Source organism: Haliaeetus albicilla, chromosome 1 (assembly GCF_947461875.1).
Source record: "Haliaeetus albicilla chromosome 1, bHalAlb1.1, whole genome shotgun sequence".
In the NCBI taxonomy this organism is placed as follows: Eukaryota; Metazoa; Chordata; class Aves; order Accipitriformes; family Accipitridae; genus Haliaeetus; species Haliaeetus albicilla.
The window spans coordinates 82,877,176-82,904,895 of NC_091483.1; the positions used below are offsets into that span (position 1 = coordinate 82,877,176).

The window sequence follows — 27,720 nt, forward strand, 5'->3', positions numbered from 1 at the left end:
GCCTTTAAAATAGCTGCCCTTTCAGACAGTCATTTAGGAGAGGGGGGGAGAAAAAGAAAATCATTATGTAATTTGTTATGTAGTTGATGGCAGGGGTTTAAATGCTGCTGATCCTTACTGGTTTTGTGGTGTTATTGCCCATTAACCTTCATTTGAAATGGGTGGCAGTGCTAGGGCATGCTGTACCTAGGGCAGCTGTTGCTTTCTCACCTGTAATATTTAACTAATGGTGAGCAGTTAATGTGCTTTAATTTTACAGCTAAAATTTAAGGCGACTTATTTCTTGGGGAATGCCATTTCATGGTTTGAGAATTGTCGGATGCTTCAAACTCTGCTCGTTAAGCTTGCTGAGATGAGAAACGCAACCCCTAAGTGAAGGGGTATGCAGCTGGAGAGTCTAACTGAATACTTCCACTTTCTCTAAAATAGGGATTGTAATTAGTGGAACGATTTGACTACGAGCCAGTTTGAGCAGCCTGGCTTAATCTAAATAAAACCCAAATGCTTTGAGCAAGTTTTGTCTCCCTTTTCCCGAACTAGGCGTTAATAAGTAAATTAAATAACGAGATGCAAAAAGCTCAAAATAGTACCACAGAGCTCTTGGCAGGCAAGAAAGCATCTGTTTCTGCCGGCAGGATGAAGGGAAAAACAAGTTGGGTCTCCATCCTTGTCTGCCATCACAGCTCTCCTTCATCCCAGAGCTCATCCCGGCCGGTGATGCTCCTGAGAGCTGGGTACCACCTTTCTCTCTGCTTTCCTGTGAATCACGTTTGCTTTTTGAGATTGCAGCTGTGTGTATTCAAGTAGAAAAGGGCTCTGACATGACCTGGGCTGTGGGATCGCCACCCACCCAAGTGATCTGTGGTTTTGGTACTTGGGATGCTTGAACGGGCTCTGAAATCGGACGTGGGTTTTAAGATTTCGGAGGAAACATTGTACTACTGTCATTTTTATGTTTTTTTTTTTTGTCTTCAAAACCGCTGCATGTGAATCTTTTGAAGCTCAGAGTTAAAAGAAGTCCGTAGAGTCCACTATGAAACTTCTCCACTGTGTCAGCAGTGGCTGAAAGTCTATTCCATGTGTCTGGCTGCCTTTAAACTGAAAAAGACACCAGCAGCACGAGTTTTTATTTATACCTTTGCATAGAGAATTTTAGCGTAAGAACAAAATGGTTCCTGAAAACTGTTGTCCAGTGACTGGTACCTTTGTATTTTTCATGTGTCAAAGAGGAATTTATTACCATCATTGCTTCACCTCTTATTCCTTGTTCTATAAATTTTCTCTGACAGATTAATTTAAAGCACAGGAGATGAGAGGAAGTTACTGACCGTGTGACGCATTGATAAATCTGCGGTTAGGTCTGGGAAGCATTCAGCTTGAAATTTCCTCCTATTAATAACCTGAAGTTTGGTATTTATTGTGTTAAATAGCAGAAATGAGTACTAAGACACTAAGATTGCCCTCAATGCTGTGGCCGTGCGCATTCATCAGCCCGACGGCACGGCAGAGAGATGCTTTGGGCCGGGAATAAAAGTACAGTCAAGAGGAAAACAGCCTTGTTAGATGCACAAGTCACATCAGCACCTCCAGATCCTTCCCACGAAGGCAGAGCGCGGCCGGGCGGACAATGCGGCAGTGTTTGAACGTGCTGGAGGGAAGCACTCCACGCTGGAGTGGGTTATTGCTTTCTGCTCAGGAGGACTCCGCGTAAGTGGTTCTGCTAATCCTTCCTGATAGGGTGCATCCGAGTATCGCATCTTAGTTTCAGCAATTTTAAAGCCGGAATGAACTTCTTACGGGGCTTAAGGGTGCTTACCGTAGGTGGTCGGTGTTTCTCTTGTAACTAATGTTTTAAGATATCTCGTTTATGAATAGAGATAACTAAATGAAAGCCTAAGAAGCGAACTGGGAAACTGGAACAAAGCAAAATCTTTTCCTTTCCTCCTTTTCTTAATAAACTAATGTGAATTTTGTGCAAAATCCCTTTAGTGCAAACGTGCTTTTCCTATGGATGTTACTGGAGTGAGGACAGAATTCATGATGACTGAATCCTAAATAAGAAGGTGGGATTTTTTTTAGAGACGGTTAGTTGAGAGGTGGCCTGTAAATCATGCTCAGCTTGGTAGTGAAGTGAGGGGTTATATCAAAACTTTGCATAAGTAATGTTGAGCCTCCGTCTTTGTTTTTGTTGTTACAAATCTGTTGGGAGCAGATGGAATTTCATTTTTTTTTCCCTGCTACTGTCCAAGAATAACTCCTTTCTAAGTCATTTCGGAGGCAATGGGAAAGGTGCATATGGCAAACGTGGAGATGGAAGCAGTGATTTTTGCAGCTACGCCTTCTCTCGGGGAGTTTGGCCCTTAGCTGGATGGCTGCAAGCTCTGCAGACGTGCCCCTCTGGAGCGCCCACCCCAACTCCACCCCGCTGTTGGTTAAATAGTTTCTGTTGAATTTCTGTTGTGGTTTTGGTTTGTTGGTTGTTTTTTTAAGGGAGGATTTCTTTGCTCTGCAGCGATTATCAAGGGAGCTGTGCGTTAGATGCTGCCTTACTACAAGAAAAGAGAAAAAGCCAACATGTATGCATACCCGCCTCTGCAACTGAGAAATCAGTAGGCTGGCGGTTGTGACCTTCCCTGCACTGCCGAGCTATTTCATAGACAAACACTCAAGAGCTACTTATTGTATAAAGAAATGCTAACAGATCTTGGATTATAAAGATACTGTAGCGAGTCTGTTGCTATGGCTGCTTTGACACAAACCATAGATTCTGTATTATGTGCCAATGAATGCATTGTTTCCAAATTTTCAACATTTATTCCAAAAATAAAATGGTTTCTCATAGTCTTTGCTTGATTAAAATGCACTTAAGTCTATTGTTTGCAAGCATTTTTTTTTAAAGTGAGTTTTCTTGCTGCTTCTTCCATCCCAGTAGGGAATCAAGGCTTGGTGTTTAAATAGCCAGGAATCGGTCTTGGTGGGTTAGGAAGTATGTGATATGGATTGTAAATTTTATTGTACAGATGCATTTAATAAAGCGTAGCAGTTTATAGTGTCTAAAACCACCCCTTTTCCTAAGGGATTTATACTTGCTGGTTGCAGCGAGGCTGACAAACACGCTCCGGTATTTGAAAATCACTGCAACTCTTCACCTCCTTGACTTCAGAGCTGTTGAGTTACTGGATGTCTTGACATTTGGTTTATTTTCTCAGGCTCTTAAATAAACATTGTGGTGGTTGGAATGGCGTGCATTTACTTCATTCTTGCAAGAAGCTGGTGGAAAAGCTTAGGCTAGCTAGTGGAGTAAGCTGAGTGTAGTTGAACTGATCTGTGCCAGCAGTAGAAAGTTTTCGTTTAAAGGATTAAGATGATTTAATCAAATCTATGTGAAGTCTGGCTTTTTTTTTCCGTTCGCTAAGCTAGGATACTGGCTGCGTATGTGGGTGTAAACTGGTACAGGTGACTTCTCGTCTCATAGGCGTGAACAGCATTGTATCAAAAACTGTATTTCTTTAAGGCGGCAACTAAATGAGGGATTTGCAGAGCATTCATAGAGTTAACCAAATTTGTTGACTCTTTCAGAGGAATTTTCACCAGCCCTTTAACTTCCCCTAATAGAAGTCTGCACGCTGGAGGGTTTGCATAGGTGGATTTTTATGCTCACCAAACATATGGCTGTATTGCACCGACCTTCTTAAGCATCAGCATTTCTGGCACTGACTCGAACATACAGGTTGGTGTTAATATATAGATGTGCTAGAGTTGTGTTTGATAGCAAATTATTTCTTGAGGAACCTTAGAGTTCAATATACTTTTTTTTTTTTTCGTTTTTTCCCCCCCCTTGCTTACCAACTTAATGCCAGATACTTTCATGTTGGTACGTAACCTATTTCGGCAGCAGTGTAACTGTGTTTGGGGGCATATCGAGTAGATGAACCCAACATACTGCTGCAGCAGAAGCACAAGAGGAGTGAGAACACGTAGCCGTACGAGCGCTCGGTATTTGCGTTTTTAGTATGTAAATGTAGTCCTGCCTAAATTCGAGTCATCTGGATTATTCTTTATTTTTGAGTTTTGTTCTGCTTAACAAAGGGAAACTTCTCAAGGAAGCTAACTGTGTACATCTGCCTTGATTAAATACTTGAAGTATTCAATATTTAGCTCCTTTTTTTTCCAACTTGGTGTGAAATTGCTTTCATTAAAAATGAGTCATTTGGGGAAAATACCACTTGTGCTTTTCTGCAAGGGGTTACAAATCATTCTTTTTCTCACTGTGGTTAAGAATTTAGCACAACAGTCCATGGGATAGAGGAACAGCTGGCTTGAACTGGAAAATGTAAGGGGAGGGAAGAAGGACTGATATACTAAGTGTTTATGGAAGGTGATGACAATTCTGTACCAGTATGTATGTGGAAATGAGAAGACCCTGTAAACCCAGAAACTAGAAGAGAGAGCTTTTTGTTCCCATCGTTCTTTCTCTTGGATATTGGAAATCTTAAGATAAGTGTAGCTTATTCATGTTATGGAGGTAGGTGTTCATCTCCAGTTGCTTCTGCAGGTGCTGAAAGATGTTTGGTGGGAAGGGAATAGAACTGGAAACAAAACCAGGCTCTGCGGTCAAAAATCAATGATGAGCTGGGTTCACCTCCGTAAGCCAGCGGTCGTAGTCCCTGGTTGAATGACCGTTCATAGTCTTTTATGTTGGAGTGGCTATTAGGGAAGGGAGCTCATGGTGGCTGGAGAAGATATGTCTGGGAACAGAATTCACTGAGATGAGGCAAAAAATGGACTATTTTAATCAGATTTTGGAAGACTGTGCTGATGGAAAAGATTGGGTTATTTTTATTATTGGTGCTCTGTGGACTTCTCCATCTCCCCTCAGTTGATTTCTTCTCTGTCCCCTCCTTAAAGCCAAGTAATATTTACATGCCTTTCATTCTTTACAGTAATACATGTGAGGAGAAGGACATTTTTGGGGCAGACAGGATATTCTTGTATGATATAAACATATATACTTTATTTCTAGGGGACCACACTTTCCTCATTCTCTCAAGTTTAATATTCAATGCTTACGAGGGCTGCTATGGATGTATTAATTGTACTACTCATGGCAACCTTGAGAACAGTTTCCTTATTAGCTTGTTTATCAAGGTATAATTAGATTACTATCGTGTCTGAAAATTTGTTTCATTAATAAATATAATATTTTCTTCCAAGTTGTTTTTTGGGTGCTTAGCTGTCACATGCTACACGGATATGTCACTCGTGTCAAGAAGCAGAAGAAAAAACTGTGCCACGTGTTGCATTTTATTGGGTGTAGGAGCTCTTGTGAATATTCAGTAAAAACTGTTGCAGCAACAGATCGATGTAAACAAACCCAGGCTGCCCCAAACACATGTTCCAGCCTGGATTCCTCTTTGACTATTGATTCCCTGCTCTTTGCATGACCTTCTCCGTGTTGCTTCAGCCAGAAACCTGCTTTAAAATGTTAGAGACTGTCATTCTGTAGTTTCACAAAACCCTATCTGGATCTTGGGATGTATTTTTACTGTTTTCGTGATCTACACCTGAGGATCTGTGTCAAAATCCTTTTTTCAGGTCAGAACCAAATGGAAGTTAACCTTCACACTAAGCTGTTTTCTAACTTATGTTTTGGTCTTTTTTTTTTTTTTTTTCCTTTAAGGGAACAATTTTCCCAGCAGGTAACACTGATACGTAATTTTTGAATGTCAGACAGGAAATAAAAGAAATTATTTCTGTCCCTGTTAGGAAAGTGGGTCAAGCTGTGATATTTATTTATAGGATGTCTCAATATTTTGATTTTCCTTTTTTTTTTTTTTTGCTTCAAAACTGACTGATCCTGGGCTTGAGCTTTTCTGTAAATGCTGCTACCAGGTACTATGCTCTGCATTTGGCCTAGAAATCAGCAGTGGTGGAGGGGGCCAGGCTTGCAGCTAGAACAGACTAAACTTGCTTCTTGAGCGTTCGAATGGAGTATTTTGGGGTGCTTTGGTTAGGAAGAACTGGGCAGCGGCTTCATGTGTAGCTTTGGAAAAGGGACAGAATTGCTGCTGCTGATTTTGTTGTAGAGACTTGGGGTTTTGCATATGTCTTAGTAAAGTGCAGCAGGATGATTGTCCTCCACTCCATGGGGATGACCTTAAACTCCATTTATTTCTGATTTCTGCTGGCTGGAAGGTTAAGTCAGCAGCTCAGCTCCATTTCATTCGCAATACAACACACGTCCCACCAATGAATGCTTTTTGCCTGGGTTTAAATGTAGGACTGGTAACTTGAAAGCTTATCAAAGTAAAGTGCTCTTCAAGTGGAGGAGAATATTGACGTGTCTGTCAATTCTGAGCATGTGCTTTAAAAATTTTGATTACGATGCCTTATTTACAAGGTACACAGGTGTGGTGTACCGCAGTTTAAATGCTTGTACATGTACTTAAGATACATTTTTGACTAATTGAATATTTCTAATTTTGGGAAAGTGCTGAAAAATCATCCGACAAACCTTGTGCGCTATTTGCAACTGAGTGTGAATCACAATTAATTTTTGAAACAAAAGGGAGAGCAGGATAACGAGCGAAAAGATGTTGACTGCTAGAAAAATGGATTCAAATTGGTAGAATCAGAAGTTCATCTTGAAATGGTCTAAAATAGCTCATTTGTAAAAAAAAAAAATCTTTCTTTGGTAGATTATTAAGCCTTTGAGCTAGCAAGATCTTGAAGAAATTTGTCTAGATATGTGTTAAGTTCTGCACAGATTGAATATGTGTAGACTCTTTTCTGTTAAAATTACACTGATTGTATTTTACCCTAATATGAGTTGGGAAATCTTGCATGTATGAATACAGATGATACAAGCAGGAATTGTTAAACTAGAATCTTGCATAGAATTTGTTATATTTTTAATTTCTAACCAGAATTTAAGTAGTGCAACACGTTATTTTTTAAAAAGGGACTCTGTAACCTTCCAGAGTGGGATGATGGATTTAGATAATAAAGGATTCTGCCCTCACCCCTTTTAGAGAGCTAAGCAAAAACGTAATGATTGGAGATAAAAGTTTGATAAATGCAAACTGGAATTAGGACACAGGCTAAGAAAAAAAATTAAATGACATAGTTTTTTTTTTTAATCCTTATGCATATATTTAGAACCGTCTCTTTTTTTCTAGAAGATATACTTTATTTAAACATAGGTTATATAGTATTTGTTTTATATATTACCTGAAGTCAGGCTGGATCATCTAATGCAATGAATTGTTTTTTTGCTTTTCCAGTGGTAGTCCTTGATGGGACCTGTCTGGCTCTGGAGATCTTTCAACATTAGCCTTTAATGATTCTCTTTGACGATCGCAATGATGTGTTTTCTCCTTACTTTCATCTTGCAGGGTGTTGAGTTTTGGGTGATGCTGAGGCAATTTGTGCGGGGTAAGACTGTTCGCAAGGGCTCTTGGCCAAAAGTTGTAAGGATTCATTGTGTGCAAGGGAAAGAGAGGGGTTGATATATTCCTTTTTCTGCTGCAAAGTTAGATGGTTTATGATGTGCGAGCTTTATTTGCTTCTGCTCTGCGCTGTTGTCTCCTCCTGCCTGGCGTGAAGCAGACAACTTACTGCTATAAACTCCAGGAGCATTGCGGGACCACCAGTGAAGGACGAGAGTCGAGTTTTTTTTAGACGTTACAAACACTTGCAGCTAAATTATCTTTATTTCAGAGAACTAGGCCAAGATCCAATAAATGGATTTGTGACCAGATGGGGAAAGCATAGTGCAACTGTTATATCAGCTTAATAGACAACTGCTGTAGCGTCCACCATCTGCGTGGCCGTTGTCTCAGGTACGAGTGTTGGATAAAGGTGGGCTTCAAGGGGATGCCGTGAAGTGGCCTTTTGTCATGGTAACACTTCTGCATGTAATACAGGCACTGGGGGAAGCGTTTTGAAGAAAAAAAAAGACTGATAATCAAGATTGGAGTTGTTGCGGTATGGAGGCGGAGATCAATGGTAATACAGAGATAGTAGAGCAAAGCCACAGAAATCTGCGCTTACAAAATACTGCTTCTGTGAATACCGCTCTTGTGCTGTATTGATAATAATAATATCTTCTATTCTTTGTTTTCCCCATTAAATTTGAATGGGGGGAAGAATTTGCAGTAGTCAAGGTCCACAATAATGTTTACATTTACACCGCAGCTTGGATGTTTAGTTTGACAGAGATAAAGCTGAGGTTATGCAGTGAACGATGCTGGTTTGTGGTCTCTGAGGTGGGGCTGGAAATAAAGAAGGAGTAGGATAGACAGGGATCTAAATTTTAGATATTTTCAGTTTGAATTGAATATCTGGAGAAGCTTGGAGGCAAGAACATCAGGTGGAGCTACAGCACGTTTCTGGCGCATCCAAACGCGGGTGTTATTACAAGGCAGGGTCTCTAACTGGTGGTTGTGAAGCTGGTGAAATGTCTGTGTCTTTTGAGATCCAGCATGCTTCCCCCCCCCCCCCCCCCAGTGCTTCTGACATGAGGAAATGGGGTTGGAGGAGGGAAACGGCTTCTCCTTTATTGTTTCTGTTGTCTGAGTGTTGAGGTTGGGTAATTTGGTGTCTTGTCGAATTATTTCTCCCTGGATATAATTTGCTTACATATTATTACAACTTTTGGGTTTGTAGGGTAAGAGAGAGGGCAAGCTTCTGCTGTAAAGAGGAGCTGAAGTGTGTTTTTAGATGAAATGTCTTCGCAATTCCTCTCCTTCCCCAGCAGGAGAGCTGGTTGGGCAAGCAAAACTTTAAAGGAATGACTGGACAACTGGGACAAGCTCCAGGTGTGGCTCAGCTTATTTAAGCCGAGGAGGGGATGCGTTTCAAGGTCGGCGCTGCTGAGGATGCTGAAGGCAGCTGGCAGCGCCGGTGGGATAATGGCAGAGGCACCAGCCAGCCCCAAAAGAGATGACTTTGATGGCATTTGTTTTCAGTGACAGCAGAAGAGCAGGAGCTGGGATGGCGTGTCAAGATTGGGAGTGTGACGGAGATACTGGTGGCCAACTGGAGAGGAGCAGTGTTCGAAAATAGTTGGTTTCTAGCTTGTTGACGTGATGATTTTTAAGACTGTAGCAGCATTTGTTCCTTCTGATCTCTCTCAGGCTGTCCACAGTCATTCAGTCGTCTTTGGAGCGCAGCAGCTTGTCAGATCAAGGCATATCTTTCAGGAGCAAAGAGGGATTTAGCAGGTTTGCAAGTATCAGCGCTGCACGTTGTGACTCAGACAGGAGAGGCTGTGTTGATAGGTTTTACCTGCTGCAGTTTCTCTGAGCATCCTTTCTCAGACCTCGAAGGGCTTTTCAGGCTCTGCCCTTATCTCTGATCAGCAGCCAGGAAATCACTTTCCATATTTTTACATATCTCACACAGAAGAGAAAAGCTAATCTCTTCCTTTGAAGTAACAGTGTTTCCCATATCAAATTAACTGTGTCAGTAATTCAAATTTTTTTTTTTTTCCCTGAAGCAAGACAGCTCTTAAGCATCAATTCAACTGTACCATGGAAAGTAGGATGAAAACAGAAGCTACTAAACATAGAGGGTGATCATCACTCCCCTCTGACCTCTTTCCCATGGTGAGATTGGCAGAATGGTGCAGAGTGACCTTGAAATACCTGATCCTCTTTGGGAGGAAAATCCTGATGAAGGCAATGCAGAGGATGGTTTTGTAAGCGTTGGAATAGCAGCTTGTTGCTGTGAGAATGGTTGAAGAAGCTCTTTGCTTGCAAAGCCATCAGATTTTGTAGGGATTTCATGGCGGTGTGCCTCTCAGTCACAGAGTATAGCAGTTAATGGCATTATTGTGGGAATTTTGAGCTCTCACTTTTCAAATTGAGTGTTCAGATCGGCCGGGGTTGTAGCAAACTACTGGGAGGCACCTTCGCTCCCACTTGGTGCAGCTTGTGGCTTGATGGGAATTGCTTGATGGGAATTCTTTGCTTGGGACCGTTCTTCAGATCCCGTGTCAACCTGCCAGCACCCGAGGAGGAGGAGGAGGAGGAGATGAGTTGGGGGGTAGCACCATCCACAAGCTCTTACTTCAGAGTTTTGGAAATGACAAGGTAGAGCTGTCTCCAAGCCGCTGCAGAAACTGGTGCGATAGATCCATGGAGGAGTGACTGAAAAAGCGTTAGGGTGAACAAGCAGTGACTTTGCACCCTTAGATGTAGAGTTAAGGTGATCAGATACGACATTTCAGGGGTTACGGTGGCAGCAGTGACTTTTGCGTGAGTTTACACGTCTTAAAGAGGACGCGGTTATTACGGTTGCAGTGGGGTGGGGGCTTTGGATGTGGGAGGGAGTCTCTGTACACCCAGAGTAGTTCATAGTCTTCGGGTAGGTACCTATTGCTGCATAGCCTAAATCCTTATCAAATTTGATTTTGCAGTAATGTCATTAGCTTCATCGGTGTGAGACGTGGCATGTAATTAATTATATCTTCCTAGCTGTACCTGTGGTGTGGCACCTAGCTGGCAGAAGAGGGGATTTAGCTGTTACACATTAGAAATTCATGAAATAGATGCATAGATTTTGTTTATCTGCTTCTGTCATCCCCTATGTGGCTGATCACTATTCCATGCCTATAAATCAGGGCATTTGCTTATAGCAAACCCTAGAAGGATATATCTTTTAACCTCAGTGCGTTTATTGAGAAAAGGAACAAAGCTAAATTGTTAATCGATTTAGGCTAGTATGCCATTGTTCTGGTAATAGGCTGTAACAGCCCTTTCTTTATTGGCTTCAACTGCAAATTTACCCGAAACAATGCCTTTTAATTGTGGCGTGCTTGAGGCAGCGCAGCAACACTTGGGAAGGAAAGGGGAGAGAGAAGGAGAATTCATTGTTTGCATCAGTCTCTAGATTTAGCAACTTCAAAATTAGGCTGAGCAACTGGGTTTTGGGTTTGTTTGGGTTTTTTTTCCCTTCTTTTTTTGTATTTTTAGTGGAAAGGCTGTCTCTAGACAATATGCTGATAAGTCTTCTGTGGTGTTAAAAGTGTCACTGCAGTCTTACTGAGGGCAAAAGAAACCAATTTTGAGACCAATTGATGACCTCTTGGAGGTTAAGGTTTAATGTATTTTATAAACCAAACCAGCCTGCTCACCTTTTCTGGTGAGTAATGAAGAAAAGGCAATCTGGATTTTCTCTTTTGTACTTTTTCTGATGAAAATAAACATATTCAATACCCCATTGCCAGCATGTAGCGTACCTTTAATTTTGCAGTGCTTTGGAAGTAATTGCTGCAAAATGATTTAGTCCTAAGTTATAAGCTACTCTCGACTTTGTGACTTTTTGTACTCAGCTATTGGCAAGAGGATTGCTTTAGATTTATTAGATGGTAATTAGATAACAGCTTTGAGTCTTTGCCTAGTTGCGCAGTTCATGTCTCTGTAGGAACTTTGTCAGTGTATACTAATTTGTATTTGGAAAATATACACTGCTGGTATTACTCGTGTTGTTATTAAAAACACATGGATTTATCTGGTAATTTCCAGTACTCGGATTTTGCTTTTTACCCAGGAGATACCATTGCTTGCTGTCTGATTTTCTTGCATTAGCGTTGTGCTTTTCAGGGGCTCCCAGAACTAGCAGGGAGTAGCTAAATACACAGAATTCTTTTACATAAAATATTTCTCTTTGAAGCTCTCTGTTTTGAGATCTTCATCCTTTTCATTGATTCCCTTTTGTCTTTGTCTTAGAAAAAGCTGAAATAGGCAGCACTCAGAGTTCGAGCCCTCTGAATACGTGTGCTGTAGGTTCAGCTCCCTAACTCTCTTTTTTCCCTTTTGATTCTTAAATATTGCAGTCCACTTGAAAAACAGTGAAAAAATTTACACCAGCTGTACGTAACATTGTTGCCACCTGGTAATGTTTGAAACAAGGCCTAGGTAGGGTGTGTATGCACATAAGTATATATAATCAATGTGTAAGTATATATTTTTAAATCTGAGTTTTGTAAACAGATCCTTGAAATAGTTTTTCCACCCCGGAGGTTTTAAAGTCATTCCTGTAGCTTTGTAGGCGCTAAATGCGTTACCTATGCTTTGTGTATGTTTTTCCACCTATGTGTATGTGTGTTTATGCATCAGAGATAATAACTAAATGACCTTGCTTTTTTATTTTCTTAGGGTGTAGTAGATGTAACACCCAAGTAGTACAGAAGTGCCTCTTGTAGACTAGCATCGGGTACTACCAATTTAACAAAGACAAATGGGAATCGATACCTTTCCATGCTTTCTGGTGTCTGATTTTTGCATCTGAGTGATAAAATTATCAGTATGCACAAAGCAAAAGACCTCAGAGCCTGGTGGCGTTGGCAGCAGGTTACCTGGAGGTCGGAGTTTTCTGGTGTACCTCGTGAGAGCAGTCCTGAATTATATCCCTGTCTCTGTTAGGAAAATGTCCCGTGTTGAAGTACTTCATTCCTGGCGTGTTTTTCCTCCTCAGGTTTCTCATGTATTCCCTTCCTGAGCCTTTGCTCACAGACAAAGCCAAAAACTTGTGTAGAAGATGTCCCAGTTATCAGCGCCCACCAGTCCCGCTGTCACGTACAGCGCAAACAGAACCGAGTCGGAAGGGACAAGGGGTTTTGTTTGCTGCTTTTACTGGAGCTAGGAGATCAGTTCAGCTTTCTGTATTGAATGTGAAGATAAAATTCCAGCTTCAGTTTGCTTTTAGTGCTTAGTATTTATTTCTGTCTGTCCTGGAAGGTGTCTCTGGGAGAGTGTTTATAGAGTAACGCAGACCTGCTAATGCCCTGCTCATGCCAGGCAGGACGTGGGATACAAATTTAGTTCCTATTTCTTTTGCTTTCAGAGACATCAACTCTGATTTTTTTTTTTTTTTTTTTTTTTAATATCCTGTGTTTGTTCATAATGGCAGCAGCTTCTAAACCTTAGTAAGGAATCTGAGTAACTTAGAGATAAGTACTTAACTAATAGCATATCAAAGAAATTTGACTTTGGTTATTTTTTTAAACCTAAATCCCATGTTTTGTTTTTGCATTGCTGAAATATGATTAAATTATGTTGATATTGAAATGCTTTTTTTTTTTTTTTTTCCCCTAAGATGTGGCATGGCTGGGGCTACAGTACTAATGGGATTAATTTCCACCCCCTCCCCATCATTCTTGGTAGCATTTCTGTGGTGAATGATTTAGTAATTTTTTCCAGCGAAAATTGTTCAAAGAGTTTTCTGAGCAGAGGCTCTTTGAGAGCTTGACAGATTGCATAAGGTTGTTTTTAGCTTGTGAGACTTGCTCAGGTTTCCAGAGTCTGTTTACTCTTGGTTGCATGCAAAGTGCTGTCAGTGTTGAAGTGTTGGTATAGTTTGATTCCTAGCTTTTCCACAGATATTGTTTTCAAAAGGATGAATTTTTAGACAAAATGTCTAGATGTTCTTGCCTACCACTTGGAATTTGCATCTGTTTTTGCAAGGTTCTGGTCAGTAGATGAGTAATTTGAATTTTCAAAGATGTTGAAGCCTTAAAAAAAAATATATATGTGTGTGTGTGCGCGTTTATTTATCTACATCTATATTTACATCTACATCTATCTGTATCTCCATAGAAGGTATAAATGCTTCCTGTGCTTCTGAAAATTGGAGTTGTTTCTTTGCTTGCTTAAGTATAGATGTCCCACAGAACTTTAGTAACTGGCTTTTAAAAATGTCAAGCTACATTTCTGAGGCTGAAAAGTATTATCATAAATTAATATGGAGGAAGAGGAAGGAGGTTTCCAAAATCTGTGGGGTTTGCCTTTTTTAATTTGGATCAGAGATGAACCTTAAAAGTGTTCTGTGGAAAAAATTCTGGAAAACCATTTTGAGTCAGTCAAAACATTTACAAAGGATTAGATGATAACATTAACAGATCACTAGGAAAAGACACAGCAAAAGGTTCCAAGATACTGTTTTTGGGAACTTCTGATCTTGCTTCCTTCTCTTTTCTGCCAAATTTGATTTTGCAGAGTGTTTTTGTTTTACTAAAACTGTGTTTTAAGTAGGACGACTTAATTTTGCCAGAAGGCTGTGATTTGCTCCAGCCATGTGCTGAAGATGGAGTTTATAACCTCTCTAGGTAGGAATCCTGTTTCAGATGCCAATATGTGTTCTGCCAGAATGTGGTGTTTGGGCATTTCAGATACTGCTTCCATTTGATGTCATCCTTCCCTGGTAATTTTTTTTCAACTGTTTCTGCTATGCTTCAGGTATTTGTTAAAACCCATCTGGAATATTCTGACTAATGCACATGAGATGGGAGTGTGCATCCGAACGGTCTGGCTCTTGGTTTTGTCTTCAGCCCATGCGTGCTTCTACCAGTCTCTATGCTAAAGCAGAGGATGCAGAATCTCAATATCGGATTTTTTTGGGGGAGCCAAAGTGATGTATCAGATCTGCTGCCCCAAACTCTTCCTAGATCTGTCTCCCTCAGCCTTGATGAAGTGTAACTGTCTTCTCTGTTGTCCGTGGTCTTTGAAGAAAACATACCTTGTTAAAATCTATGGAAGGAGGAGTTACAGCTGCAGCCACTAGATTGCTACCTTCATTTTCTCTTACAGCGTGGATGTGTTTGGTTGTCACATTTTGTGTAGGAGTAATAGAAATGTGAAAGTAGGTTTTGCACAGCTTTGCTCACTCTTTCCAGTACCTGTATTCATGCTCATTTCAAGTACTGAGAACTGCAGGTAATGAGCATGAATATCAATTTCCTTTGTACTGCAACAAAGGGTTAAGCGTAGTTCTGAAATCTGTTCTGAACTTTTCATCAAAACACCCCTCTGAGCTCCAGACTGGGTTTCACACAATCACAGAATGGTTTGGGTTGGAAGGGACCTTTTAAAGGTCATCTTGTTGCAACCCCCCTGCCATGGGCAGGGACATCTTCAACTCGATCAGGTTGCTCAAAGCCCCATCCAAAACACTTCCAGGGATGGGGCTTCCACAGCCTCTCTGGGCAACCTGCTCCAGTGTCCCACCACCCTCACAGAGAAGAACTTCTTCCTTACATCTAATGTAAATCTACCCTCTTGCAGTTTAAAGCCATTACCCCTTGTCCTATCACTACATGCCCTTGTAGAAAGTCCCTCTCCAGCTTTCCCGTAGGTCACCTTTAGGTACTGGCAGGCTGCTGTAAGGTTTCCCCGGAGCCTTCTCTTCTCCAGGCTGAACAACCCCAACTCTCTCAGCCTGTCCTTACAGCAGAGGTGTTCCAGCCCTCTGATCATCTTCGTGTCCCTCCTCTGGACCCGCTCCAGCAGGTTTTAAATACTGGCGTTCATTGAGTGTCCTGGGATGAACGATTCCAACTGTACTTTCTGCTTTTAGATCCTCCTCCAAAGCCTCTTGCTACCGTCCAGTTGTCACCTCCTGTTGGTAGGTGCGGAGGGGAAGGGATGTTCGTAGGACAGTCCTGGCGCTGCCCTGGCGGAGGGGACCACTCGGCTTTTTGACTTCAGTGACTTAATAGGGGGTGACGTGGGGATGGGAACATGCTACCGAAGGTCAGGGATGCCTGGAACTGCCATGCTCTGACATCGTTCTGAGTTATGCAGCCCTTGATGCCTGAGGAATTAAGGTCTTATTTTGCACTAGAGGGTTATGGGGATCGGTCCTCCGTTCGGGAGGTCATCAAGGACCTTGTGAAGAGTCAGATGCAGAATGGGCAAGAGGTTGTGCCATGGACTTCATCTGAACTCCTTGCAAGAATTGTGTAGTTTGTCTAAATAAATATGGTAGGAGTAACTTTAGGTTTTCTGTTAGGGAATTCCTTTTGCTGGCTGGTTGGTATTAGTCTGTGTATTAGTCTTTGTTTGTGGAGGAAGGTCTTTTTTTTTTTTTTTTTTTTCCCCTGGGGTGCTGATTTGAGACAATACCATCAGTCTGATGAGAAACCATCACTCTCATCTGTCGTTCTGTAAGGACAATCATCAGAAAGCATGTACAGAGAGTTTTAACAGGAGAATCCCAATTGCCCCATTGTTTTGTGTTGCACTGTTGTTGGTTTGTTTGTAGTGGCTCTTAAGTAAATGAAGATCTAATGATGGATCTTCTAAATTTAGGAAATCATTTGTGAATATTTAATATCATTGGAGACTAATGCTTGTCTTTTTTTTTTTTTTTTTTTTTTTAACAGACTCACTGGGCCTTCGGGGTATGTAACGGATGGGCCTGGAAATTACAAATACAAAACAAAATGCACCTGGCTCATTGAAGGAAGGTAAGTGTAGTAAACATCTTGGGTTTTAGTGTTGCTTATAGTAACTTTTAGGTGAGGTTTATCTGCATTGAGTATTTTTTGATCTCATGATTCTTTTTTTGCTACTCTTAAAACTAGATAGGGCAGCACTTGTTGCTGCTACAGCAGTTCAGAGACTCTGACTTGTTGAAATACGTTTTTCATAGTACCAAGCTGTCACCAGGACTGTAAAATGAATTTGTTTAGTCTCTAAAACTTTGTGTGGTCAATTATGATGCTCTGTGTTAACAGCTGTGCATTAAGTAACATTCCATACTGTTCCCTGAAACTGGAAGTAGAGAGGTTTGTGGATAGGAACAAGTCATGTGAGAGCATGCATGATTTCACTTGTATTGAACGCTTTTAAGCTTGAGGTCTCTTGGCATCTTGGAGGATCAGAACTTACTAAAAGGCCAGGGTATACTTTCTTCTTTAGTCTTCTTTCTGTGTTTGGGAGGTCTGATGGGTGGGGGGAATTGGTATTCACTTCATCTACTTCAGACATTTATTTTGGATGAGTAATTCAAATACCTAAGCTCCCAAGATGTTCAAAGGTGAAGACTAAGCTGTTCCAGAGAGCCATGTAGATGACTGAAATTGGGAGCCTACCACTCACTATTAACTATATAAGGAGCCCAGTTCTTTAATGTGGTTAAGATCAAAAGTTAGATGCTGTCAGTAGCAACACCTCTTAATTTTTGTAGGTAATAAAAATACAACTGCAGCCAGTTTGGAACTACAAATAATTAAAAAAATGTTTTGCAAGGATGTCATTACAGACAAACCACCCTCAGCAATTCTAGTACAGTCAGCTTAACCTTCATAGCTTTTTTTTCCTAAAGGATAACATGACTCATGTTTTTATCAGAAGTGAAGTGCTGCTCATGGGTCCCCGATAACGTCACCGTGACTGCTCCTTCAGCCTTTGCTAGTACTGAGAGGCTTCCTAGGGAACTACCACTTCATGGGGTTTGAAGTGAGATCTTACTTGCTGTAAAGAGGTGTACAAAAATGTTCCTCCTTTCATAGCCAGGCACTTAAGTTGATGTCTTTTTCCTGCTTCTGATTGTTTGTACCCTGCTGTCAGAGGATGGTGGTAAACAGAAAGGAGAGAATCATGCTGATTACAACAGCTGAAATATGCACCCTTGTGAAAATACCCCAAGCTCTCTGCCAAATGTGAAATTCCCAGAGAGATCTGGGCTTGGAAAACAGCATCTGCAAAGCTGTTAAATTCTGCTGAGTGTCCTCACCTTGCTGCTAGCATATTGGTACGTGGACGGCTTTTGAGGTTAGCAAGTAAAGGTACAATCCAAATGTGCAATTGAAGATGCTAGATAAATTCAGAGGTAAAATAAGCCATGTGATCCTTACTGTGCTCATTTCCTTTTTGCATCATTCCTGGCTGGTGTCTGTTCTGTGTCCTCATCATGTGGTTGTCCTTTTCATTTTTCCCCAGGAACATGAGACAAGGCAGATGAGATCCATCCAGCCTGGGGATGCCCATCTGAGGCAGAGCCTGTAACCATGTGCCCTGCAATTCTGCAAATGAGTGCTGTCGGTTAATGAGTTGTTAGCTGTAGCAAAGATAGTATCTTTCTTTTTGTTCTTGGTCTAAAGCTTTTATTGATTAAGTGTTTCTTTCTGCTCTACAGCTGTCAGTCAGTTAAAATAGAAGCAAGCCCCCTACAATTTAATAGGCTGCTCAGTTTTGAAACAATGAGTGTTCTTTGTACCTTTTCTTTAAGCAAGACATTATCCTTGAGTTACACCTGCTGCTCTTTTTGCAAAGGTCTGGAGTAGATCATTCTGCCGATCAAAAATTATTCTTTTGCAGAATAACTCCCTAAAGAATTCCCCTTCTGTGGGAAGGAAGGAAGGAAGGACTCGATGGCAAGCTGACATTTTATTAATTTATTTGATTAGGATGAACAAGGATTTCATCTGAACCCAAGGGCAATGCTGTTGAAGAGATCCTAATCACTTGCATCTCTTATTTCAACAGCTAAAGCTGTGGGTAGGAAAAAGCAGTGCTACTATAGATTCATTTTCTTTTTATCTCGGGGTCCAAGCATAATGTTAGTGGTGTTTTCACCCTCCTTGAGCTGAGCCCTAAATTAGGTGTCTGCTGTGGCTTCTGTGTCATTCTCTTTAGATGCATCTTTGCATATTAGCCATGAAACTAATGGTATCTAAATGCATGTTATTTGGTTATGGCTTAGTGGGCATCTTTTGTGTATGGAGGGAAAGAAATACTGATGTGTTTTGGTGTCTGAACTACTGTTTCCATCCCCACATGAACGAAATAAAACCTTTTTCCTGCTGATACATCTCAGAAGATGAGACCCCTTGCTGGTCTTCTCTTGACTTAGTAAGTCAACAGAGTAGACTCTTCTTGAGCGGTGGTGTTAACATAGGGCTGTGCTGGGTCCGCTACATTCAGGGGGAAGGCAGCAAGTCTTTTCCCAGGATTTCAGCTCTTTCATTCTCAACTGGTCCCAGTATTGTTTGTAACGCGTCTCCAGAAGAAAGTCAAGCAACCTGGTTAGCATTAGTAAGAAATGAGGGGCAGTGAGTGGTTACTACATCTTGAGAGTCCAAATAATAACCAAAGACCTGCCTTTTGGCAAAAAGTAAAGCCCCAGGGCCTCCCATCCTGTAGAAGATGGGTCTCTTCTGCATTCTCTTGACCTGTTTTCTCCAGCTCCCAGAAGGTGGTGAGCAAGGCTGAGAATTTCTTTAGTTAGCATCCATTGAGGCATAATCCCAGTTTCCAGTTTGGAGGGGCTTCCCGCAGGAGGGCCATCCTGAAGTACTGCGCAAGTCATAAAGTAACAGAAGGATTTCTGCCAGCTTTTGGGCAAGTCAGTAATCTCAGGTCATCGCAATCATCAATGTGCAGAAAATCTCTTGAACAAGAAAAATAGCTCTGGTTAGTTCCCTGATGGTGGCTGTGATTCTTCATAGAATCGTAGAATCATTTTGGTTGGAAAAGACCGTTAAGATCATGGAGTCCAACTGCAAACCTGATGGCTGCCAAGTCCACCACTAAACCATGTCCCAAAGTGCCACATATGCATGTGAATGTATTGTCCATGTAGATTTTCTGTTCTTACCCCTGCAAAGCCCTGTCATTAGGGGAGTCAGTACTGGTAAAGAGCAGAGGGCTGACAGTGCTTGCTCTTCAATTTCTGCTGTTGGTGGTGGGGAAAGGTTTAAGGACACAGTTTTTCTGACCATAAAGAATCTGTTGCTTAATACCAGGGGAACGTGCGCACTAAAAAAGAAAGCCACAGCATGTTTGATGCATCTCTGGTTACTGTAAGTCACTCAGTTTTAGTCTTGTGAGGAGCTTCACGCTGGAGGAGCGAGTTGGAGGGACTTTGCCATCTGTGTTGAGTGGCTAATTACAAATCTTTTATTTATTGTTATTTTTTTACAGGCCAAACACAATCCTCAGGCTTCGATTCAATCACTTTGCAACAGAGTGCAGTTGGGACCACTTGTATGTGTATGACGGAGATTCAATTTACGCTCCCTTACTGGCAGCTTTTAGGTAAGTTCCCCTTGGTAAGAGTCTAACTGTACACAATGATGTTTCTTCAGCTTGGACCCTGAATCAAATGTGGCTTCTAGCAGTATAAATATGTTCCAGTACTCTAAAGATGTAATACTGAAAATACAGCACATACAGCAAGTGTCCTTTTGTGCAGTCAGCGTCAGCATAAACAATTAAGGAGTTGTTTTTGCTTTTACAATGAACAGATCATGTTACTACACTGTAGCATGTAAGTATTATGTTTTCATTTCCAAATCCTGATTATCTAAGAGACAAAAAAATTATTGTCATCTGGTTGAGCTTGAGATGATTTGGTATGCAGGCTCCTTCTAAAGTAGAATACTGCCCCATTTATCAGGTTTGAACATGACTTAAGTTTAACTCATAGCATGTCAATGCTGACAGAAGGCAAAAGCCAATTAATCAACGTTGCAGACATACAGGTCTCGTAGAACTATGTATATCCTGAAACTTTAAAATTTTAAACTTTGGAACACGTTCAGAAACAACAACGATGGGTCAGACAACCTTGTAAAAACATGTGTAAAGATATCTGTTCTTCTGATGGATGACTGGTATTTGGCTCATCTGTCTGTGGTGAGAGACTAATTTGTGGATGCTGGTTAACAGTCGACATTTCACGAAGAGACATAAATATAACTTGTGCATTTATGTACTTTAGTCTTGCAGTGACAAGCACCACCTTATGTTTTCTATTCTTTTAGCTGAAATTAGAAAAATAATCCCAAGTTGGGTGTGAAAAAAATAATGGTTCCCTTTGGACTCTGCTTGTTCCAAGTGGCTGATTAACTATTTCCAGAATTAACCTTCTGCTGTGCTTCATTTCATTTGTGAAATGAAGTTCTAAAAATACTTCATGTTTGTTCTAAAAAATCCTTCTAATCTCTGTGAGAGGAGATCAGCATAGGAACAAAAAGTTGATGATAAAAATTAAAAACATCACGTTTTCTTTGGTCTTCAGCTGAAAATGCAGAGTTGTTTTGTAGTGAAAGAATGCTTCCTGTAAACCTTCAGACTAACCTGAGGTCAAAACAGGCCACACAAATGAATAATTATGTTATTCTCACCACATCTGAGGAAGAAGAATAAACCTTCTCTCTTCTGAAAACCTCCGAAACCCTGGAAGTGCTCTCGTGAATTGATATGCAGGAAGAGGAAGAAGTGTCATCTTGACTCATAGTCATTTTGCTCTAATCGAGCTAATTTTTAGTATGCTGTTGAAAAGGTGAAATGATCATGATTTGTGCCTGCAGTTTCTTGTGCGTTTTCCAAAAATTAATAGGCTTTTTAAATTGAGGTTATAAGTAGTTCACAGCATTAACAATTATGGTTCAGACTTTAAAAATCATCTGTAAATCACTAGGAAGCCTGTGCCTGAGGACAGGCAAGCGTGAGCTTAATACAATAACATTTTTGAGGTAGGAAAAAATTCAATTATTTTTTTAATTGCTTCTTTAGATGACATTTGAATTTCATCTTCATTAGTAATGAGCTGTGTTGTTCAGTAAACCAAGTTCAGGAAATAGCAGATGCTCCTAATTTTGATGAAGTGCAAAAAAGCATCTGTTGAAAAATACGTTTCCCTGATACCGAAATAAATGCACTAGAATTTTTCAAGAGCAGTGTTCATATTTTATCTCTTTTCTTGGCTTATGTTAAATTTTAATATTAACTGTAACCCTATTGCACTCTTCACTATTTTTGCACTGTGCCAGTGGATTTGCAAGATTGAGCTTTGTACAGTTGGACACTGTAAACTTTCAGAGTTTGTTGGTAAACACTGTAAATTCCTCCCTCTCTAAAGCTGGTTTTTTGTTACCTCCGTGACTTTTTACAGCAGTTGTCTGAGCCCTCACTTCCTTCCCTGCTCTCATTTTGTTTTCTTGACCTTCTGATGCTCACTTATGTTTGTTCACAATGCGGTATTTACTCTGAATATAAGATTATCTTGGAAACCCTCAGCACTGGACTTTAAATTGAACTTTAAATTGGTTTTATCAATTTTTAACTGCAATAAATATTTGCATAATGCAAACATTTACACAGTGCAAGTGTCTGCATAAACCGTTGACTAAACTTCTCATAGCCTGAGTGCCCCCTGGGCAGTCCGGTCCTGTACGTTAAGCTTTTTTTCTAATGAGCAGGTTTACAAATATTTTTGCCGGTTTCTATTTGTGATCATAGGCAACATGAGACTGTGTAAATGTGCTGCTTCAAAAATGCAATATAAGAACATGGAGGAAACAGAAACCCAGCGTGTCCGTCTGCACAGAATCGAGAAATCTGAAGCAGATAAATACACTCATCTGTGACCTTTGTTGGCTTTGTTTTTAACTTTACTCCCCGTTAAACATTTACTGGAGCTGCTTTTGCACCTTTATTTTCATTTTCCGCCGGCCGGCGGGGGCTGTTTTCCTCTTCAAAACCGATCGTTCTTGCGCAAGACCTCTGGCCGCGGCTCCGCTCTCGGCGTTGGGAGGGTGAGAGGGCTCAGGAACAACCTCCCAGTTGCTATCAGGTGCCAGATGGATGGTTGCACTGGTAGCGCTGACAGATGGCAGCGGCTGCCCCACGGTCACTGGCTGAGCTGGTGCCTCCACGTGAGCTCCCGTCCCCTCGGGAAAACAAGAGCAGCTCACCTTCCTTTCGTTACGTGCGGGCAAATACGGGGCTTCTACACCCAAATTTGAGTCTAGGCACAGAACGCGGGGTGAGGTGGGTTGGAAGGGACCCTGGTCTGATCTATCGCTCAGAGCAGGACCAGCTTCAGGCTGGGAACAGGCCCTTGCTCAGGACTTTGCCCAGTCAAATTGTGAGTTTCTCTTAAGGGTGGAGATCTTGGTGATCCTCTGGGCCAGTGGTCAAGAGCTTGGCAACCCTCGTGTTAAATAATAATAAAAAGTGAATCCTATATCTAATGAGGCTTTCCTTTGCTGCAGCGTGTGTCCGTTGCCTCATGTCCTTCTTCTGTGAACTTCTGGTGCTATCTCCTCTGTAATCTCTCCTTAGGTAGTCGAAGGCGGCGATTAGATTTCACCCCATTTTCTGCCGTCTCTCCTCCAGGCTAAACAAACCTCGCTGCTTCTGCCTCTCCTCGTATGTCATATGGTTGTCCCCTTCTATTTTTTTCCTTCTGTTCCCTCAGTTCTTTGCCAGAAATCGTAACCCACGTTGCTGCCATGGACGCATGCAAAAGCTCGCTCTTTTTCTTCTGCGTTGTCCTCAGTGCCCTTCCTGAACTAACCTGCAAACCCTGCTTTTACCCCTCATCATCGACTTGTCTTATATCGCTGAGAGGAAATGATCAGCTGATAACAGCAGGGGGGTTGCTAATGAGGATTAATTATACCGGGAAAGGTACAAACCATGTTGAGTCGGTACTATTTGTGCTACGAGAGTATCCAGAGGAGCTAATCAACTCAGAGCTGACGTTACACGGACTTAGAGGAAGAAGCGGTACTCGCCATCATCAGAGAACAAACTGCGGGTGTACGTGCTCTGCGTAAAGACGAAGAAGGGACTGTTAATACTTAAGTTTTATTGCTCTGTTTGCTTCAAAGCATGAGTTGGATGTCCTTTGCTCGTGTGCGTAACCAGGTTTTTCCTTATCGATGTTCTTGCCCTCCTCTGATGGAGCTGGCACTCGGCACATCATCAACCATCACCTCCCAAATCAGTTTTTATTCTGCTTCCTAAGGTAGGGGATATATTATATTACAACCCTGTGCTGGTTTGTGTTGCAATACGGTCATCATGCTTGCGCTCAGTTCATAGAGGAGACCAGTTGACTTTTTGTCCTAGCAGCCTGTCCTCTTAAGTATTTATTATTTTTCTGTATTTGTTTTGTTTGCATCCACAATAATTTCTAGAGTACTGATTGGAAAAAAAAAGAAAAAAAAATTGGTGTAAAGTGAGGAGCAAATATATTTGGGATTTTGCTAGAAATGTGTCTGCTGAATGATGTTCCCTTGTTCACATTTACTCCATGAGCCCATCGGTGAGCCAGCTGATCCTTGGGTTGCGTGAGAATTGATTAATCAAAATGTCTTTGTGGTAGAAAGTCAGATTTCTTAGAGAAATGTAAATTGCGTTGTATCAAAATTGCTTTTGTTCACTAAACCTGTAAACCCCTTCAAAAACACCAAATCAATTTGACAAGATGGACAAAGAGTTTCTATTTTAGGGTTTTGAAAAGTGTAATCCTCTGAGTTAAATCGAAGTCTATAAAGGAAGTTTAGAGCAGAAAGTTTCTTCAGTTCTTCACTTTCTTGGTTCTTTTTTCTTAAACTGTTTCTGGTGGACTGAAGAATGTAACTTTTTTTTCCCCAGTAATTCAAATGTCCTTTAAAACTCACTTACTTAAGCTGAACAACTAATATTTCTTAACATCCTGTACCCGAGCTTCATGGGTGTTGAACGATAACAACAGTCTTTAGGTTTTAAAAAAGGGAAAGGCATTTGCACCATGGCTGATAGCATGGTCTGTCTTTCCGGGACTAGATGCTAAAATAATTTTTTAACTTCCAAAGTACTTCTTCACTGTAATGGTAAAAAAGGTGTTATTTCTTTTGAGGCTTCTCAGTCTGTGTTCTCTTGAAATACGGCTTTTAGAGTCATGCTCACCGGTGACATAATCATTAAAAATGACTGAATGGCTCATGAGACACATTTTAATAAGTTTATGGTTTGTCCTTAAGTTCTGCCATCTCCAGAAGGAAGAGCTGAGGAGGTTTTGGGGCAAGTCCCCTTGATCCGGAGGGCTCTGCGGGCAGGCAGGATTGTCCCGTCCTGGTGCTGCAGCCGCTGGGTCTGTCTGTAGTGCAAGATGGTTTCAAGAAAAATTGTACTTTGCAGTGTTGTCAGCTCTCAGTAATGAGTTTTGTTTGTTTTTTTTTTTTTTTAAAAGTGTCATTGTAATTGCTTTTTCTTCAAAAGCCCCTATTTGGGATTCATCTTGTTGCACAAGAATTGTAGCTTTTCCTTTAAGAAAAGAAATCGGAGATGTCTCCTTATTTTCTCTCCCCCTTTTTTTATTTTTTTGGCACAGATTCATTTTTAGTCTTTTGTAATTTCTGGTTTTGGTTCGTTTGTTTTTACTCTTGTAGTTGTGAGTATAGGTGAGGTGCATGGACTGTTTTTTAATAAGGGAGAAATGGTGCCATTTTGCATACATGTGTGTCCAGGTGGATCAAAGCATTTAAAAATTAGAAGAGAACTGTTTTGCGTTGCATTTCGATAGACTGAGAAGCCAATGTACTACTGATTTTTCAGTATCACCTTTGTCCTTTCACTTCTCTGTGATCTGTACTCTGTATTTTCACTCTTTCGTGGCTCCTGTCGTCTTCCTTTTGGACTTGTTTTCTGCTCAGTAGAGCTTCTTACGCTTTTGATCTCTGCCACGCTGGCAGGTTGTGTCTCAGGAGAAAAGCATCACCATGATGCTTGCATAGCAAATCAAGGAAAAGTAATAGAGGAGATGCCCTCTGTTTTGAATAATTCCCATTTCTCTATGGTGTAGGGGAGAGAGCGGGGCAGGCGGTGTGTGCAGGGCAATAGAGAAGTTGGATCTCCTGGATATTGTTTTTCACTCTGCTACTGACTCTACAAATCCAGTACACAGAAAATAGAAGTTCTTTCAGGGCAAAACAGAGGTTTGCCTTTCAAGGTCTTAGAAACAGTGTCATTGGACAGCTTAGCTGAGTAGGAGTATTTATTTGCTTTGGAGTAGTGATGATTGTGAAATGTTTTGAAACCTAATTGAAAAAAAAAAAAAAAAGAAACGGCACATTGTAAAGTAGGCTAATCTTGGCCAGAGTCGAGTCTCTGAGAGATTTTTGGATTGTAGTTTATAGGAAGTTTTGCACAATCCTTTATCATTCTCATTCTATTGGATTTTTTTTTTTTTTTTCATGGCAGGTAATGTAAATCTGTTTGTGGTGGTTTATTCAAAATGATGCTGTGCACACACTAATTTATTCTCGGCTTTCAAGGTTCAACCTTTCAAGGACCTGATCGTTTTTGTTCTGTTGTGTTCTCTTCATGGCTTTCTCTGAAAGAATGACAATCTATTAAGTTTCATCAGGCTGTTTTAAACTTCTGTAGGTGGGATAACATCCTCTTTAGTGTATTTACATACGAGTCGTTAGAAAAGGATGGAAAGAAAGGAGCAAACAGGAGATGTGGTGAGAGCATCCGCTACGGAGGTGCCAGCGTTCTTCCCAAACAAATCCCCAAATCAAGATTTCTAAGCGAAAACAAATGATTGTCCTGTGCTAGTCCTTTCATTAGGAAAGGTTATTGGGGCGGGGACTTTTGTCTTCTTTCCCTACCACTATTCACTCTGTACTTCTATTCTTTGCTGCTGTTATTCTCCCCTCTCCAGGGTCTTCCAGTTAGGTTGCCTTGTAATACTAATGGTAAGTGCTGCAAGAATAAGACTGAAGAAGAATAAGCCAGAACAAAGAAATTTTCTCTTGTCCCTGGGCTGTAGTTTGCCTTCCCCTGAATTATATTCAGACGCCTGTTTTCCTGTGGCAGAGACGTGCCGTCCTACAGTTTGCATTACAAAGGAGAACTATGAACCAAATATCAAGGAGAAGTTTATTAGACCTTTTTGTTCTTTGGTGTTGTGGGAGACAGTCTTTTGGGAAAGATGATCTTCAGTTCAGAAGTCTCAAATTTTAGAATGAAACAGGCACTTCTTAGCCATGGAGAAAAAGGCAGCGAATTTTGCCTTTTGATCCCATATCCTTGATATCTGAAAGAGGAAAAAATAATTGGCTTTCTCACAAGGAACTATTTATCGAGCTAGATACCTGCAAATGTGCTGGAGCTGTTTAGCCAAAACATGGGATCAGGTTACTGCCTTTTTATGGCATGTTGGTAAAATGAACGATAGCTTTTTGTCCGCAATAAGACATGTTGTGCAAGAAGGGCCATTGTACAGTTTCCAGACTTACTCCACTGTAGGTAACATGTTCATATGTTACTTCTAGTGCAAATAGCCCCAATTTCTACAGCAAAAGTTGTTGGAAAGACTCACTGGGTGTCTGTGTTCTTCTTTGACCACACCACTGTATTGTATTGCGGGGACAGAAAAATTCAGGTCACAAAAAAGTGCTTTACAGTCGATGTGAATGGGTTGCTGTGGATAGCTGTGAGTGTTTTCCTTGGGTCTAGAAACTCATTTATGCTGTCCTGGGGAACTCTCTTCAAATGCATTTGCTTTCTGTTCTGCATAGATCTGAAAAGAGGAAAAGTAAGTTCTTTTCAGGGGGAAAAATTCTTTTCATTGTTGCTTTTTAGTCGATGGTGCCCTTGGATATTCAGAAGTCGCAGGGCACGAAATCAGGCTCGGCTGCTTTCCCAGGAGAGCTGCCGCCTGCCTGCAGCCCCGGAGCGGCCGGAGCTGCCTTCGGTTCCCTTCCCGACACGCTCTGCTCGGGGCTTTGGAGTCTCTCCTCTTCAAAAAGCTGCAACTTAGCCTTTGAAAATAGGGCTGAGGCTGGGGGAAAGATGGTTCTGTATAAGAAAATAACAGCTGCCTATGAACAGGTGGTAGCAGACAATGCGCTTTGGTTAGATGAAGGCTTTTAAAAAAATAAATTCGATAGACTTCAAATTTATGCTTGCTCTTATGTCTTTTGTATGAGGGAGGAATTGACTTTTGTTTTGTTGTTGTCAGACTTCTGTTAAAAGAAGAATAAACATTCTCGTTCAGATACAAACTATTTTGTGCAATAGGTAAATAGGTAGTAGGTACTCTTTTGGTGAGACATTTAGTCTCCTCATCAGCTTACTCCAATTATTTTGGCAAACCATTCTATAAATCTATACTGTGTCCAGTCTCGAATACTGTAAATAGTCTTGTCCA

General features: G+C 41.1%; 1 protein-coding gene across 1 annotated transcript in view; it reads left to right on the forward strand.

The window, feature by feature from the left end:
* Positions 1-27,720, forward strand: part of ATRN (attractin) — a 154,339-nt gene that overhangs the window by 18,263 nt on the left and 108,356 nt on the right. Inside the window, exons 2-3 of the mRNA XM_069796985.1 lie at positions 16,166-16,249; positions 19,710-19,823. Coding sequence (XP_069653086.1) covers positions 16,166-16,249; positions 19,710-19,823 — 198 coding nt within the window. The remainder of the gene's footprint in view (positions 1-16,165; positions 16,250-19,709; positions 19,824-27,720) is intronic.